Source organism: Clarias gariepinus, chromosome 7 (genome assembly GCF_024256425.1).
Source record: "Clarias gariepinus isolate MV-2021 ecotype Netherlands chromosome 7, CGAR_prim_01v2, whole genome shotgun sequence".
NCBI lineage: Eukaryota > Metazoa > Chordata > Actinopteri > Siluriformes > Clariidae > Clarias > Clarias gariepinus.
The window spans coordinates 26,910,599-26,930,035 of record NC_071106.1 but is presented as its reverse complement, the minus strand read 5'-3'; the positions used below and the strand labels follow the sequence as shown (position 1 = coordinate 26,930,035).

General features: G+C 39.0%; 1 protein-coding gene across 1 annotated transcript; it reads right to left on the bottom strand.

Annotated features, from left to right (window-relative positions):
• Nucleotides 1-2,160: 2,160 nt before the first annotated feature.
• dner (delta/notch-like EGF repeat containing) lies at nt 2,161-18,780 on the bottom strand. Its single transcript, XM_053500799.1, has 13 exons — nt 18,469-18,780; nt 11,855-12,148; nt 11,658-11,752; nt 10,472-10,635; nt 10,191-10,339; nt 9,345-9,498; nt 8,562-8,675; nt 7,553-7,783; nt 4,940-5,062; nt 4,678-4,791; nt 4,459-4,590; nt 2,655-2,901; nt 2,161-2,329 (listed from the first exon to the last, which is right to left on the bottom strand). The coding sequence occupies exons 1-13, from the start codon at nt 18,685-18,687 to the stop codon at nt 2,218-2,220; spliced, it is 2,148 nt and encodes a 715-aa protein (XP_053356774.1). The 5' UTR covers nt 18,688-18,780; the 3' UTR covers nt 2,161-2,217.
• Between the last annotated feature and the right edge of the window lie 657 nt (nt 18,781-19,437).

Here is a 19,437-nt window from a genome sequence, read left to right as displayed (position 1 = left end):
TATGATTTTGGACATGATAGTTAAATCATAGCTACATCAGTAGTTATAGTGCATGAATTCAGTCAAACAAAGCAAGTGAATGTTAGTGTTAAAAAGCAGTTGTTTACAATACAATGGCACTTAACATTCTTCTACCACCAGGATGAGTGCACAAGACTCTGGCAAAGAGATCACTGGATAAACATTCAACATCTTACAAATAATTGAACTGGGAAAGCATTAAATCTAACCATGCAATGTTTAAGGCAGCCTAGAGCTTCTTTTTATACTTGCAAAAGCTTTGTCCAAAAAGTTTAATTTGAAGTGTTCTTATTAGACATAACACTAATCGAAACATCTTAAAATGGCTAGTGTACTGCGTGACACAGAGTACTCGTAGTACACCAATTGTACCTGTTCTGATGTCAAAGACGCTAAAAAGTATTTTAATGAATAGAAAATAGGTAACGGTTTACTGAAGGGTAACAAATCACTTGGGACTGTTACTTGGGTTTGTTATCTAAACATACTTAATTAGTTAGCTCATATCTGTAAAATATTCAAAATAGTTACCTAGCTAATGTAACTAAATGTAAATTGCTAAGAAATAGCTAGCTTAGTAATTAGCAATAGCTACCGCCGATACGTGGTACATCAAGAGTCAGTGTAAAGTGTAACATTAATGTTTTAATGAGTGTGAGTCTGCAAACTAGTGATGGGCCGTTCTAGAACGATTCGTTTATTTTGAACAGATCTTTAGTGTGACTCGGGAAGAACGAGTCTTCTCGGGGAATGATTCGTTCAGTCGCCCATGCGGAATATCATAGGCTCCATACAGGAATTAGTTCATCTGTTTCGAGTCTTCTGGTTTCCCGAGTCATTCGTTCATCGTGTCAGTCTGAGCCAGAAAGAGAATCGATTGCTTCAACCTTTCAAGTCTTTGGGTTTTTCGAGTCATTCACTCTTCACATCACAGCCCTATGAGCTCATTACAATAGTCTGAGCCAGAAAAGGAGATTCATTCAGTTTTTTCTAATCTTTTGTTCATCACATGACAGCCCCATATGGTTAACCAATGCATTCTGAGCTGGAAAGAGAATTGATTTGTTCATCTCTCAAGTCAATTTAAGTCATTATTGTAAACTAAAGACCCTGGTAAATATATAATTAATCTTTTCTTTTTCTCATAACATTATTTTTTGTCTTGTTTGTTGTGAGTAAGTAGTAGATGTTAGGAAAGTCACATGTAAAATTTAAATTACATTTTGCTAAAATAAATGAAATGACTCGGAAAAAGATTTTGCTGACCGAGACTTGAAGATCCGAATCGGTAAAATGATCCGAACTTCCCATCACTACTGCGAACTACCTCACGACTGTAACTTGTGCATTAAGGATTTGCTTGTAATGATGATGTCAAGGGGGACCAGCATGCTCACTACACTGCAACAACTTTGTACTATCATATGCAGTACATAAATCACTCAGCTAAAGCCTGACAGGGACGTTAAGTTAAATATCTTTAGCCAAGTGTTATACAGATACATTATGAAACGTTATGCTTCGTTTCATTAGATACTCAAACAATAGGTTACTTGTGTAAAATCAACTCCTATTGCTAGCAGCTAGTTCTTGGTGTTAAACACACCATAGTGCATTGTGGGTAATACAAACACTCCCTCACACTGAATGAAGATTCATTAGAACATCAATTAGCTTTTGGACGGAGCCTTCTAGTAAGAACACTAATCGTGTTTGGAACAAAGCCAGAATTACAGCCTATATTACCAGTGCTTTACTGATGGAGACGACATCTACAGTAAGTGTGCATATTAGGAACACTTATGTTTTTCATATTTTCATATTCTTTCTGCAAATACATAAACAATTACTGCAAGGCCCTTACTGATATATACATCTATAAAACACAAAAGTTGAAGCTGATTAGGTCTATTAGTGTTAAAATAGATCTATTTAATATCAAAGTTCATCTAAATAGTGTCTTTAATAGTTTAAATATATTTTTTTCAATAAGACGCTTATTATGGTTAGTTAATACTTAATGGTCAGCATCTGCTAATTGCAAAGGCTGGATTTGTGTGTGTGTGTGTGTGTGTGTGTGTGTGTGTGTGTGTGTGTGTGTGTGTGTGGACGAGAGAGAAAGAAAGAGAGAGAGAGAGAGAGAGAGAGAGAGAGAGAGAGAGAGAGCAGATACACATGTGTGCATGCGCATGTGATTTACAGATCTTTAGTTTTAATGAGTGTGACAAGTGGTTTGTCATCGGGACTGAAGTCTTCATAGTTGATGGGTGTGGCATCATACATGGCTGGACGAGATTTCTTCCCAAACCTGAACAAAATAATAAAATATTAAAATATAATTCACCAAACACAATCTATATGTCCCCCTCCCCCTCTCTTCTGTTTCTCTTTGTGTCTGTGTGTCTATCTTTTTACCTGCATGTCTCACTTTGCTCTGTCTGTTTCTTTGTTCTCTGCATCACCTTACCTTGATCACTCTATCCCTCTATTTACACGGCTTGACTTTGTGTAGAGTGTAATTCACTTTCTACATGATGACCAATAAATGTTGTACTATGTGATACTTGAACACTAAGATATGTAGAAATATGTGAAGAGATGAGTGTATGTGATTAGATTAGTTTATGATATACCGAGCATGGCGTATGGAGGCAATCGCATTGCTGAAGTCACTGTCAATGCTGCGACAGTTATAAAACTCCTGGTAGGCATGACGAGACGATGCCTGATACTCGATACGGCTGATGCGGCAGATTCCAACGATGAGGATGATGAGCATGAGGACGAAGGCTACACACAGCGCGCCGATGATGATGTAGAGAGAGTGACGTGGCACGCTAGGGAGAGAATCAACTGTACGAGATGCCTTCCACTGCAGATCTGGTGATGCAAAGCAAAGAATGAAAGCAATATAATAAGTACAATAATACACTTGTGAATATTTGTGAAAATATAAATACTGTATTTATAACTGGGCGAGCTTTTTCTTAAAAAAAAAAATAATAATTTAATAAATATAGTCTTATATTTGTGTTCATAACAAAAACAAAAGACGAACAGAAAGGAAAGTCCCTTAAATGTTTTTGTTTAAGAAATGAGAAGTTACTTCTGGAACATGCCGGAACATGCCGGAATTTGAATGTAACTTTAATTCCCAGAACATAACAGGAACTAAATAATTTGCCATAAGAAGCCCAATTCCCAGCTTTCACTCTCTCATTTATGTGAGTTATGATTGACACCTTCTGACCATACAGTACATAAAGACTCTCGGATCATTCATGAATTCCAAAGGAACCCTCTGTATCATTTCACCAGGTTCCTAAGCCTAAGACTAGTTCCTGTTCAATGTTACTATGGTATTTGACTTTTTCCAAGTTTGCATTACCTATGTGCTACTGATCACCTGACATTTGTCTAATTACCTTTTTTAACTTCCTGTGTACTGATCTGCTTATAGAATTGGTATGCCGAGATGAGCCTGACTGACATGTCCAACACACCCTAATAAGAGCCGAAACGCCACTACATTGCTACAGAACAAGTGCCATAAAGCCCATGCAGTTAGGACAAATGACAACAAGAAAGGAGGAACAACAACAGCAAAGGCATTATTGTGGTTGCTCTTAACATGCTTTCGACCAGGGCAACACCAAGCCAAGATCTCACTCTCTGGAACTGGAGAGTAGTGGAGTCATGCCTCAATCAGCCACAGTGGACAAAACACTCTCGTTTCTCACCACAATTGAACCAAACCAGTACAGAACTCAGGAAGGGATGTTTTTGTTACAGAACTGATTGCCTCCCCACATGGCAGATAATTTCATTAACAGCTAGTTCGCCAAAAACGTTTTATACCCCTAAATACCCTTTAATACCTACAGCATGTACAAGCACTTAAGGAGGATTAATTGGTGATGGCACTGTCCCACAAATCAATCACTCTGCAAGTTGGAGCACTACAGTCAGAAAACACTGTAAGCCTCGGCTTTCCTTCGATGCAAACAAACCAAATCCAGCGATCTACCCTTATATCGCACATATGATTGTGCTTTTGACCTTTTAATTAGTAAAAAATAAGAGGATTTATCTAAGTTCCCTATTACAAACCCAGACTATGGAGGAAATTGTCACCTAACCAGTCTAACAGGGGCACATTGTCCCTCTACATCCCTGGCATTAGCAAAGTTATTATTTGCATAGGAAAAAAAAGAGAAAAACCATATACTGTACTGTATTACTAAATGGGTTTAACCAAAATCATGATAAAATATACTCAGCCATGCATGCCATGTTCCAGTGTTTAAGTAACGACATTTTAAGAGGAATGATGGTGACGAGATGAGGTTTTAATCTATTTTTCTGACATACAGACACATTGAGCATGGAAAGAAAGTTGATTAAAGCAGATTATTCATGTTAAAGCTTTTAACTTACGGATCTCACAGGCCCCGCCCACCCAGCCAGGTGGGCAGTGACAGATAAAACCATCTGTCTGGTCAATGCAGGTGCCACCATGATGACATGGGCTGCTCTCACATTCATTAATGTCAATCTCACATTTTTCACCTTAGAAAAAGTAAAGAGACAGGGAGGTTACTCTCTCTCTCTCTCTCTCTCTCTCTCTCTCACACACACACATGAACCTATACTTACCTGTGTATCCAGGTGTACACATACAGGTTGCATTGCTCTGCCTTCTTTCACACTGACCTCCGTTCTGACACTGCAGTTTTGCACATGGATCTTTATAAATCTCACAGTGCCTCCCTATAAAACATGCACACAGCACAAGAGCTCATAATGTAACATAATCATAATCAACATCATAATCATGACACAATCCACAAGTAAAATACTGTAAGACACACACAGTCAACACAGAACAAATTACTATAAAGCAGATATAAATCTGTACCTGTATACTGTGATGTACATACGCATTCATAGGCATTGATTTGATCCCGGCACGTCGCAAAATTTAAACATGGAGCAGAGAGACACTCATTATACTCCTCCTCACAGTACAAACCGTGATAACCTGGGAGGAACACAGGGAAGAAGACCGAGATTCATTGTTAAATTATGTAAATACAATTTCCCCCCTGAGGGTGGCAGTCTAACCCTTTTCTTTTTTTATATTCACTGTGGGAACGTGTGATCATAAAAATATTACATTAGTGCCAAAGGGAATAGTGCCACATAACCAAAATAATAATAATAAGAAGAATATTAATAAAAAAGAGAAATTTGTTCAGCTTAAGATCTGGGGAATTTGGACATCAAGTCAACACCTTGATTTTTTCAGTGTGTCATGGGACATGAAAGACAGCACTGCCACTAGGGAATAATGTTGCCTCTGCCGTCTTGCCTTCGTCTCATAGAGCATTCTAGTGGCAGCTGTTCCCCAGGTAAACGATGCACACTCATGCAGCTGCCCAAGGGAAAAGAACTTCATTAGGCTAGACTGGATTCATCAAACCTGGTCACCTTTGTCTCTTGTTCCATGAAGCATTGGTGGTTCCCTGGTTCCTATATTGGGCATGCGAGCTCGCTTAACAAAACTTATGATGTTCCTCACTTTTAGCCTTTCCAAATGACTATGCTGACGCTTTTCCCTTTTTCATTGAATTTTGCCGCAATCCTCTCATATACCTCTCAACTGTAAAAGGACAGCTCTCAAAATCCTTTGAGTCCTTCCTCAATCTGACAGTTTCCCTCACGATGTGTATCCGCCAGTGCATTCTGGAGTCATGACAGGCACCAACAGCCTTCTGGCCACAGCTTATGCTATGATTAGATTTGACCATAGAGCACCCAGACTCCGTGGCACCGATCTCATTTGGTAAAATGGAGAAATTCTTTTGGAGGTAAGAGGTGAATCTGCTGTAAGAGAAGCTTGTGTTATACACTCCCAAGCAACATAAAAACCTATACTCGTTTTTAAAGGGTAAATCTGGCCAGCAACTTGGGTGACAATTCCAACTCTGCACCAAGTGGTGTTTGGTTAACAGCCCTGCCCTTCTCTTCATCCGAGTATCCAAAACTGATATTATAAACTAAGTACAAAGAACATTTACAAGCAACTTTGTGTTCAGCCAAAGTGTGTGGCCAAAGCTCATGTCCATCCATACCTTTGCCAAGAATGTGGGGTTTTGGCCATAGCATGACATGTTTGAATACCTGGACCTCAGCACAAATGCTCTGTGTGCTGGCTGATGCACTGTGTGCCAATGCATGCAATTTGTCAACTTATACAGTATGTCTGTAGTAATGGCAAACTGGATATATAATGTAGCCAAGAGTTTAAAGAGAGCATGCTTTTAGCTGTGCAGGTTTTCTCAGTGGCCATTTGCTCAATGCAGACTGACAAGTTATATAGATTTATATGCGGCCCTGAAATAGAGGAGGCTGGCAGGAAAGGTACAACAAGGTACGAGAAAGTCAGTATCAGCATCCTCCAAATATTCAAAGATGCTTAAAAATGTAACATCAAAATTAAATATATGAGTTAAGGTAAAATTTACTCTGCAATGACAGGCAACCACACCATGCACCATCACATTCACATCATTAGCAAATGTTATTATAATCATAACTAAACTTAACAATCAATTAATTAATTAATTAATTAATTAATTAATTAATTAATTAATTAATTAATTAATTAATTAATTAATTAATTATTACTACAGGCTCAAGTGTTAGGATTTTTATGTTTCAAAATCTTTGTTTCAAAAACTCCCATCACTTTCTGACATTGTACCAATTACATTTCTCTTTATTCAGGACAGGCTGGAAACGATAATGATAACATCAATATTCAATTTGAAAGTGTAAAGAAATTAAGTCGCAACGTCAGTAACAGCAAAAGGCCTGTAAGAACGTGGAGGACAATTAAAAGTGGATGACTGCAGAATTCTGTTCATGGTGAAGAAGAACCTTTTCATCTCCAACATAGCCAGGTTAAAAGCACTCTTCAGATGCAGATGGATAGTATCCCAAAACATTGAGTTAAGCTACACAAGGAAAAGATATGAGAGATTTTTGCACAAACAAGCAGAAGCCGCAGGCTGCTGCAGTAAAGGGATGGCAAAGTATCCTGAGGGAGGAAACTAAGCCTTTGTTCAAGAGTTCGAGACTCCAGGCAAATAAGTTTCATCCCAGTATTAAAGACAAATCCTTATATTTGTTATTGTGTTAGTTTTTCCATTACTTGCCAAAAAAAAAAAAAAAAACATGTATGTTTGTTCCAAAATTTCAGAAGCTGACTGTATATACTATATATGCACTATACAATATATCTCACTGGATTCAACCAGAAGGTAACATTTCCTTTGGCAAAGTGTAAGATAATGATAAAGCAATACATTTAGAATCACATTTCATTAATGCACAGTTTATTACGAGCAGTATCTACATATCACCATTTAGTAAGATAATTTACTCATTGATAAAAATAATGTGTGTGTGTGTGTGTGTGTGTGTGTGTGTGTGTGTGTGTGTGTGTGTGTGTGTGTGTGTGTCTCACCTGGCACACACAGACACCTATAGCTTGTGCCAACATTACGACATACACCATGTGCACATGGGTTGAGAGAGCAGAAATCTACAAGCTGAGTGCAGGTGTGTCCAGTGAAACCAGGAGGACAGGTGCAGCTGAAGCCCTGTCCACCAGCCTGCAGATAACATGTCCCATTATTGTGGCATGGCCCAGAAGCGCATGGGTCAACCCTTATCTCACAGACATTTCCTTTATAACCTGAAAGATGAGAGATAGAGAGAAGGAGAGAGAGAGAGAGAGAGATAGAGAGAGAGAAAGAGAGAGAGAAGGAGAGAGAGAGAGAGAGAGAGAGCGAGAGCGAGAGAGAAGAGTCAGTAAAATTGTGGATTTGCATTATTGCTGAGGCCATGGCTTCTCTGGGGAAAAGAGTGGGATAGAAAGTTAAAATAAGCAACTAGGTGACACAGTTAGGAAATACACGAGACAGAAACGGAGCATAAATCAGGACAGAGTCGATATGGGCTGCTCATTCTCACTGGGAATAAAAATAGGCATTAAAAAAAAGATTATTTTAGAAAGAGCCCTGTAGTGTTTTTAGAGCTGAGTCAGCGTTTTAATTCAACCAAGACCATCCTGGGTACTGATGTGTCACTTTACTGCATCAAACAAACCCAAGTCTTTTTTCAAATCTCAAACAATTTTTTTTTCTATGAGACACATAGTGATTTGGTCTAAAGAGTATCAGTTATGAATGTAAATCAGTATGCAGTCCTTCGAGCTATCTCCACCATCTTAGAGTTAAAGGAGCATTCTTCTGTTTCTGTAGTAAGTGTTGGATCAGCTGGTCTACAGAGTGAATAATAGATTGTTTTTTTTACAGTAGATACAGTATGTAGGCTAGTATGTAAATACGGTTTTGTGTTTTTGTCAAATCAAACACTAAATGCAGACCAAACATTTTTTAACCTAACATCATACTGTCAAATAAATGCTTATTTCTTTATGAAGAATTGTATATACAGTGTGGAATGTGTACCTTCTGCACAGGTACACTGTGGTCCGTTCAGTGTGTTTGTGCACGTTGCTCCATTTTTGCAGGGTTCTGAGGCGCAGTGATTTACCCAAGACTGACAGTTCTGACCTTCAAACCCTGTAACAGAGAGAGAGGGGGGGAGGGGGACCAATAAGCATTTTGTGTATCATAAATCATAAATACAGGCTGCTAATCTTATGAATAGTATCAATAGATGGAGTTTGGAGGGAGCAGGGACGGCACTGGCTGCCTGGCAGCTAAAACATGTGACTACATTATTATTATTACATTGTTACAGTCTAAATAGGTCCAGCGAAAAATTTCTTAAGCAATTCTATTAAATTAAACGATTATATGGAATAAATGTGAAACCTACTGCTGCATTATGCAAATATATCTCTACTGGGTAGGACATTGGTTATTTAATACATATTTATCATATTTACTTGAGTTGTATTTGCTCATGTAAAAGATCAACACTCTGCATCATATAGTAAAATACCCTGTGTCTTATAGTCAACAGTTTTTAGAAACCGATTAGATGCATTGTGTTGTTTGGCTTTATACTATTGTCTTCTGTTCCCTTATATACTGTATATGCTTAACGCACCATGCATGAGTCAGACTTGGTTGGGTGTACCCCCCGCTCCCCAACACCCAACCCCACCCCAGCGGAAATGTCCAACTTTACCCATGGTATTAGCTCTATGCATCTTGTTCTCAGCCAATCTCTGTTTAACCTTGTCCCTTTGCAGTGCAGTAACATTGTCTTTCTAACAAACACACCTGGTGAACAGGTACAAGTGTAGTCCCGCCTCTCATGTCTTTGTGTGATGTCACTGCAGGTCCCATTGTTTTCACAAGGGTTTGTGTAGCATGCATCGAATTCCTCACAAAAGATTCCAGAGTATCCAACATCACATTGGCAAAAAAATGTGCTCTGCAACACACACACAAACGCACACACACACACACACACCCACACACATATATTTATTTATAAACCAAATACACTACTGCTCTAAAATTTGGGAGATATATATATATATATATATATATATATATATATATATATATATATATATATATATATATATATATATATATATAACAATTAAAGTTAGCCGGTATTTTGACTCATAATGGAGTCTTTGGATCTGGACCCTATTGAGCTGTTGTGGGAGCAGCTTGACCGTATGGTACAGAGGAAGACTGCATCGAGCCAATCCATATTGTGGGAGTTGTTCAGGAAGCTCTCAGATTATCTTGAAAATTGACAGCTAGAATGTCTGCCAGGCTGTAATTGCTGTAAAAGGTTTTCTTTTCTTTTTTTTTTCAATGAAGGCACACAAGTTTGAAAAACACATTATTAATTTCTATGAAAATCATTATTTTGTCACCATGTCTTGTTCTTTTGCTCTATTTTCTATTTCATGTGTGTTTCCTTGGAAAACAATAAAATTCCCAAAGCGATCCCAAACGTTTAAGCAGTAGAGTACTACAATATTAAATATCAATATAGTATATATAAGATGTGGTAATTTATACATGACATACTATTTCATCATACTATTAAGTTTCGTAGTATGTACAGTAGTTTGCCATGTAGGCAGTGTCTCTGTGAACTCTTACCACAGAAGACTGTGTGATGCATTTCCCTCTCCCAGTGCACTGTGGGTCACTAAAGCTACTGCCAGGTTCCATGCAGCTGGTAGACTTCACAGTGAACTGTAATCTGAGTGTTACTTCCAGACCAGAAGGGGCTCCAATGCGCAATACAGCTACACACAACACAATATTGAAAATATATATTTTAATAGGCCTATATATTGAATATACTCAATACTCAATATTGAGAATATGTGTTGCACTTACACAGTAAGTAATGAATGCTAAAGTAATGACTCTCTTACTGATGAAGTAGTTGTGTCCAAGTGGCAGTAACTGATCGGAGATTACCAGGCCATTGACATCCTGCTGGAACCAAACGACCATACCATCAGACACTGAACATCTGTCGAAGCCAAGAGCTCCAACACGCCACAAGGCTGCAGCTCCACTAACGTTCAGTACCAACCTACACACAGACATATAAAACTGTTCAGTGACCTTTCTCAATAAAGCAGTTAATAGCACAGGCTAATTCATATTCCAAAAGTATGTGGACACCTTAATTCAAAAGCATGCTGATTAATATGGAGTTGGTCCGCCAACCACCACTACCACCCTTGCTGCTATAATAACCTTCACTCATCTGGAAAGGCGCGCCAATAGGATTTTGAGAGGTGGCTATAGAGACTTATGCCCAATTAGCTACCAGGGCATTATTGAGGTCAGGCACCAATGTCAAGCAAGACGGTCCGTTGTGAAGTTGTCATTCCAGTGCATTTTAATGAAGACCTGACAGAGCTTCCTGGAGTTTTCCACACCAACTTTGGAAAATCATGTCTTTGTTGCCCTTGCTTTGTGCACATGGGAACTGACATGCTGGAACAGGTTTGGGCTGGACCACTTAATTCTAGTGAAGGGGAATTTTGATGAGATAAGATTTAAAAAGGCATTGTAGACAATTGTGTGAAAATAACCCATATGTCTATAGAAGATCCACAGACATCAGGTGTCCACATACTTTTAACGTATAATGTATGTATGGCACATGTTAATTTATAAATATAACACTTCCTCTTTCTGGTTGTGACAACTTTAATGAATATAATTCTTTGTTTTGACTAATTTTAACGTAACATCCCGTTTAAGGCCATTTACTGATTTCTAGGAACATCGTCCCATTCTATGCATTGTCTGGTCACTTCTCCTGTCTCTATACAATTATTTAATTATTGGTACATGATTGATGTGTCTTTTAATAATCAGATTGTTTTACATGAGCTTTCTAGTTGCTTTCTTATAAAATGAACAAAAAGGTTTCTTTAAACCTCTGTTCTAACAACTGGACCTAGTGCTTAGGACCCTCTAATCGTCCGGATCATCACATAATCAATCCTACATACGAATTCCACTATTAAATCCATCATATAATGCTAAGACAGATCCTGTGTGCAGCTGTTCTTATTCCTTGCCACAGCAGTGGTAACTTACTTTACTGCAGTTCCCTCTGCAATATCCATGGAAACTGTCATCATTCCAGCTGGTTCAGTGCCTGCGATACTCACACACTCTGAACCATCAGTAATCTGTAACAGACACAAACAAACTTGGAATTTGTAAACATATAGATTTTTTTTTAACTCTTATTTGATAATATCAATATATGACTGCTGAATACACATAAACACCTGGAGTTCTTCCCATTTGATCTCCATCACTCTCTGGCCAGGCTTTTGTTGCCATGGTTGCAAAGTGGGTGGAGCATCAGTGTCACTAAACTCTGTGATTGGCTGAGAGGGTTGAGTAGTGGTAGCTGGAGTGGCTGCCAGGTCCCAGCTAGACTCGACAAGGTCAAAGGCTGAAGGTGGCTGCTCACACCTGACTCCTGCATACCCATCGCTGCACACGCACACAAACTCTGCACCTTCACGTGTGCAGTTACCATGGAGACAGGGATCACTGGCACAGGGGTCAGAAACAAACTGTGAAGAAAATTTCACGAGAGACAGACCGAGAAGTAAGAAACAAATTTGATGCACAAAGTATTATATTTCTAACGTAATAAAGATATGTAAAATTCCTTCTTTCCTTTTATTAAACATGATCATAATTCCTCATATTGTCATACAGTGAAACATAATAAACATCTTTTTCAGTTTTCTCTTTGTTAATAATAATAATAATAATAATAATAATAATAATAATAATAATAAACCCTTACAGACAGGTCATGAGTTTGAGAGACTTACATTCAAATTGCTCAAGAGCATAAGTAGATTAATATCCATTTTATAACCTATTAGGTTTGACATCAATTAAGAAATGACTGTTGCCTAAAATATTACACCCCTTAACAGGTGACAAAGAGACAATTGAGAAAATTCAGCACTTCGCAAAAGTCTTGAGTCCTCACCCAGTTTCTTCATATTAAATGAAATTTAATTATGTAGCTTTAATTAGAGAAATAAGAACAATTGATTTACGACGGCAGGCTGCAAGGTGCTTAAAAAATACCATTTCAAAATTGGTTGTATATATAGCAACCATAGCAGCAGCCTCATTTCCCCTCTCGTCTATTCCAACCACTCAGCATTCAGCATCACCAGTCTACTAATCACTGGCCTGATCATCTGTCATTATCTTCACCTGTTTTTCACTGGTTCAGGTCTCCTTAAGTTAGATGTTTTTTCATGCTTGTAAAATATTTCTCTGAAATTGTTCAAGGACTAAAAACAAAAGGCAAAAAAATGCTTCAAGAAGAATAGAGAGACTTCCTCAAGACTTCAAGGCTCATTGAAAGCAAAATATGAATAAATGAGAAGTGACTCAAGGCTTTTGCACATTACTATATGTGTATGTGTATGATATGTGTATGTACGGTATATGATATGTACCTATTTACTTTTAAGAGTAGTATTGTAAATGTATATTGTTTTTTTTCCCAAATTTTTTAGGTTATAAGGACAGGGACTAATTCAGGACTCAGATGTTCAATGTGTATATGTAGGTATGATGATTAGTTATTCATAAACCTTTGATCATATAGTGTATACAATCACAGTTTCCTTTTGTTAGAACACCTGTACACCTGTTTTGCAATACAAGCAAAAAAAATTTTTTCACAATCATCTGAGTTTTCATTATTTCTTATGGGGAAATTTGCTTTGCTTTACGTGTGTTTTGGATTACAAGTACACTTCCGGGACAAATTATGGTTGTTAAACAAGGTTTAACTGTATACGTATGTCAGCAGTTTCAAATAACACTCACATCAAAAATGAGAATAAAAAAAATATGAATATGTGATGGATGTTGCTCCGAGATGTCCTGGTTTGAGTCTCAGATAACTCTCAAAACACACATGTGTGATGCACAGATAGACCACATCAGGTTTCACTCCTTTCAACCAAGAACAATCCAAGGGTATTATGTGCACAGACTAATCTAAACTGGACAGGAATGCCTGGAAAAAGCCCAGTTGATTTATGTTTTAATTTTCAACTTTTCAATTTGGGTATTTTCTGTTCTGACACCTCAGTGGATAAAAGACCTGCGTGTTGCTTATTTGTTGTCTCCCACCACTGCCACCCCAAAAAACAAAACCTTTCCAAGTGTGTCTGACTGATGCTACTTCTAGTTAGTAATATTTAATGATGAACCTTTCAAAGCACTTATATAAGTTCTTTAAAAAGGAGTGTCTGCCAAATGCCTAAATGTAAATATAAGTCTATGCCCACAGTAGATTTCTGTTCTTTACTGACAGGAGAAAAACTGATGTGGGCTTCTTCTGTTGTAGCATGAAAACGTAAAAAAAAAACATTACATCCTGTCTAAAAGCAGCATAAACATTGTTCCAGCCTCACCATCTCTATGTGTGTGTGAGATTGTTAAAAAAAGGGGGGGGGGGTTGGAGGTGCAGAGACATGTAACGCAGACAGGTCATGCTGTTGCTAAGAAACAGCCACTCCAGGAGAATGGAGGCTGAAGGAGTAGATGAAGAGATACAGGCACACAATGTCACGTCCATCGAACACACACCCTACTGAATAATACATGTCCATTTTCTTTTATCTCATTCATCTCGTTCATTTCTGTACACTGATTAAATAAACTATGAGGTCAGGACAGACATAAAAAGGAGCAAACAAATGCAAACATATTTTCTTTTATGTTACAAGGCAATTTAAGTGGGACACTGGTGTTATCTTAGTAAGTGAAATATATTAAATCAAGTAACTTTATCTACATTTGTTAAAAAAAAACAAGCAATTATAAAACTATTTAGCCTACTTCTCAACAATGTTTAATTCATTGTCTATACTGCTTTATCATGTGTACAGGGTCACATGGGTCCAGGGGGTCTATCCCAGGATTCTTAGGGCACGGGGTGGGATACACCCTGGACAGGGTGCCAATCCATCGCAGGGACACACACACACACACACACACACGCCCGTTGATTTAAAGAGTTTGGTTGGCGGTGAGGCACGATAAATTGAAACTTCAATTAGAATGCAGCAATATTTTCATATAACCGCACTTTCTGTTGTGTTGTTCCTTTGTCCTTCTCATTTTGAACAGCATCGTCCAGCCAAGACATGTTGATCTCTGTTTTTTTGCACTAAAGCCACAAGGCTGACCTCACTACTAGGTAGTAGTATGTAACATTGTACAAATAGGACACTTTTTTAAACGTTATATAACACTTACACCATGTCCATGTGCACTTGAGCCGTCCTTGCTTATTAGCTAAATTATCCTTGATAGGCCAGTGACAACTAATTAAAAAAGCACAGTTAGTGTTTCATAACACTATAAAATACATTCATGGTGATAGAAAGAGAACCGCCGTGACTTAGATGACATTAACAAGTTAAGACGACCTTAACAATTGAGATGACAGGAAGAATGGCACTGAGCAAAAGATGATAAGAAGATGATATGTAGGTCATGAACACAATGTCTGGGAAAATGTCACAACATTACAGTATTATACAACTTGAAAAGTGAAACACTAGGGAGATAACTAAGGTAAGGTCAGTTAAGAAGACTACCCACATCGCCAGACAGCTGGGTTAAGGACAACGTGAAACAACAGAAGAAGAACACTGACATTATGTAACACAAAAATCTCCTTCACACTGAAGTTCACATACAATTTGGTGTAATGAATGTAATGAAAACAAAGGGAAAGAAGATGAAAAAAGAGGGATGAAGGTCAAAAAAAGAGAAGAGGGGGAAAAGAAAAGGGGACGGGGGAAATGTGGCTTAGTGAACAGGGTAACTCTACTGTATGTCCACAGTGGACTATTGACTGGGACGTTTCCGAGATAAAAAAGATAACTTTATTACTATGTTATAACTATTATTAATAACTATTAGAATAACTTTATCATTCCTTCATTACTGTACTACAAAGCGTCCTTGTGAGACTTTGCATTGAGAGTGCATTTAACTGTACACATTCATAATATGCATAAAGCACACACTCAGTCAGACCCCAGTGGACTTTAAAAAGTGCACTGCTTATTAACAATTCAGGTCATTTGTTTATAGCACTGCTGCAGTGAGAGAGAAAAGACGAGAGCATGCCGCTGGCTCTGAAAGGCTCTAACTGCATGTGCGAGTGTGTGTGTATGTGTGTAGGCTATAATAAAACCTCAGAGGAGTTACAAGGCTAATACAAGATCTCAGTAGGACACACTGTGACATCACCATGACTACACAACTTTCTTCTAGCCAATCCCTGTACGTTATCGAGCACTCAGCCAATCAGTGATCCAATGCAAGTGTGCGTCAGGTCTGAGGTTAAAAGTGGGGGAGGGGTGTGACGTCTACGTGACGTTAGAGCATGAGACCGAGCAGGAGAGAGAGAGAGAGAGAGAGAGAGAGAGAAAAGAGAGAGTACAGCGGACACTGAAGGAAAATCAAAGGACACATAAATGAATACGCCTCTACTTTACCCTACATTATTCAACTTTGTGCCTAAAAAAGATTATTTTAGAATGAAAGTCCTCAAGTGACTCAGCACATCAATAGCACGAAATGTACCCATGTTTGAGCTCATGTTTTGTGGTTGCCTGTGCCATAAATCACAAAGCACAAAGTTTCTGAATAATGAAAGAATATCAAAAATAAACATCATAAAACTGTTTGGCATTTACAAAAGTCTCCCAAGCGCAAGACAGTGAGACTATTAGCCGCAGTAAAACATTTCAATAGTGAAATTTGGGGGGGGGGATTTTTCCCCGATTTTCTCCCTGATTTAGTCATGTCCAATTCCTCCACGTCACTAGGGGGCTCCCACATTAAGGCTACTACTACCACTCGGTCGGAAGGGCCAAAGACTAACAAGTGTTTCCTCCGAACCACGTGACGACAGCGGACCGCATCTTTTCGGACTGCTCGCTTATGCACCGCTGGGGGCGGCGTAACACACTTGGAAGACAGCGCTATTCACCCCCAACGGTGCATAAGCGAGCAGTTCGAAAAGATGCAGTCCGCTGGGGGAGGCGTAACACACTCGGAGGACAGCGTTATCCGCTCCGCCTGCTTGCGTGAGTTCGAAGAAGCCCCTGATTGGCTGTAGAGTCGTGATTAATGTGGGAGCACGAAGTACCTTTCATCCCATCCGAAAGCGAAAGCTCGGCCAATCAGCTCTCTATAGACCTCCGGCTGCGAGAGGTAACAGCATCACCCAGGATTTTTTAAAGAAGGCCGAATGTCCTTAAACTATGACCCCAGGCGAGCCCATTGCAGTCGTTCCCATGAACATTTGGCAAGTGGAATGCCTGATCCTTGAATAAATTGTGACCAACTTGCGAGGGGATGCATCTGTCTGTGGGAACTGTACAGATGATCATTCACAAACACCACTTCCACATTACAAGTACTCGTCTTGGAGTTATTTTGTCATTACAGCTCTGACCTTACTCACAAAGATTTCCATAGATTTAGGCCACTGAAGAAGTTCCTGGGAGGCCAGGGTTTCAATTCTGGCTCCGGCATACTCAGAAAACTTTCTACCTTGGTGGTATCCAAGCACTAGTGAAATGCTGGGACCAGTGCATTGTGAAATAAACGTAGCTTCTACTCTAATAAAAGTGTGCACAATCAAAAGTCCCAGTTTGAACGTCTCTTATATTTATATATTAATTATTCTTTATCCACAAGCAAAGTAAAAGTATGCGAACAAACCTTCCTTTGAGCTTATTTAACAAGATGTTACCACATGCTAATATGTGATAAAATTTGACGCCACGTGATCATTCGTTGGGAAAATTGACTCAGCAATCCACAGAAAATTAGCTGATTCATTCTGATTCACATTTATCATGCTAAAATATTTCAGTAATGCAGCAGGACTTCTGATTTAGGGGTTAAGATCACATAGGCACTGAGATCCACCCAGCCGGCAAAAAGTCCTTAATTTACTAAATGCGTTTGTGGGTGAAAATGTAAAACCACAAAGAGTTAATAACATCTACAGAAAACATGCAAGCTGGATTTGGGAAGGAGTGGAATGGTAACTGAGTTGCCCCACATCTCCAGGGTTGGGGGTTTGAATCTCGCCTCTGATCTGTGTGTGCGCATGTTCTCGCCATGCTTGGTGGGTTTCCATCAACAGTTAAAAGATGTGTTCTCGTTCTGCTGTGGGTTGGCATCGCTTCCAGGGTGTACCCCCCCCCCCCCCCCCCCCGCCTCATGCCCTTAGATCACTGGGATAGGCTTCAGTCCCCCAGTGACCTTACACAAGGTAAGCAGTACAGATAATAGATGGATTAATTTAAGAAGGCTTTGTTGTGTTATAGTTTTTGTGCTTTAAAATTTTTTTTAATGAAAGTTATTTTTTACATTTATATATAAAAGGTGAAAATCTAGTGCTGTGTCAGTGCAAATCTGTTCATCCAAAACCTGCAGTATGACTTAATGTGATTAGTCCTCCCGGAGTGTCAGTGAGGACCAAACAATGTCAGCGCTATTACAACTTTTTAATCAATTGACATTAAAGATTGTTTAATTATTATTTTTTTACCTTTTTGAAATGTGTGAAAAGATTCTCACACCCTCACTAAAAATAGGTCAATGAGTAAGCACACACACACAATCCTTAATTCTACTGTAAATATTTAAAACAGGACATGGTGAAGAGACATCCATATTCTATTGCACTCACACACACGGTTCATCTCTGTTCTGTTGCCACAGCAACGCTCTACTGTTCACATCTTACAGACAGCACATGAGCACACACGCGCACACACACACACACACACACACACACACACACACACACACACACCTGGCAGTTGTGTCCAGCGAACTGTGTGCTGCATGTGCAGATGTACTTCAGCTCTTCTTCCTCTGCAGGTGTACACACTCCTCCATTTAGACATGGCTGTCCCTCACACGGGTCCGTAAGGTTTGCTGGGGTCACATCAGGGTCGGAGGTTACAGGAGTTGTGACTCCTCTTTCCACAACGAAAATGAGGAGAGGAAGAACAAATGTGATGAGCTCCATCACACTCCTTCAGCACTGAGATCTTCTCTAAGGTGTAATGCAGAGCTCCACGGCCCCAATGTGTGTCACAGAGACAGCAAGAGAGAATGTGTGTGTGTGCGTAAGCTAGAGCGAGTGAGCAAGAGAGGGAGGGAGTAAGAAGAAAAGAAAGAGAGAGAGAGAGAGAGAGAGACAGAGATCAAGAGGGAGGGAGAGAGAGAGAGAAGCACCTACAGGAGCAAGAGCAAGACAAGAAGCTATATGGTATCTAAGGGGTGGAGATTGACTGGGAGATAGAGGAAGCTGAATCACAGGCATAACTGATCTCACACACACACAGACGATTCGGAATGTTGTCAATTATAAAATGTCCTTGTAGTACACTCTCGTAGGGAATGTGTGTGTGTTCACCAGTGTATAGATCTAGTATAGTCTCTCTTAAGAGAAGGTCTTGATAGAGATGCAGGTGGTTTCTATGGTGACCAGACAGTTCATGTGTGTCTGCTGTTTTTTTCTTATATCTCAAAGTATAATTATACACTGCATCAGTTTTTATTTTGTCGTCATGGCAAATAGTGTTGGTTTGTTTCACGTACAGTAAGTATGAGTAGCACACAATGAATCTCATCCATTTTTAATGATTTCCCACAATCTTCTCCCTTTAAAAATTACTAATAAAATGAATACTAGTACACCAGCCTAGTTAGCGTAAATGCTACATAAAACACTTTGTTATGTGTAAAGTGATATGTCATAAGCTACAACGTCTAG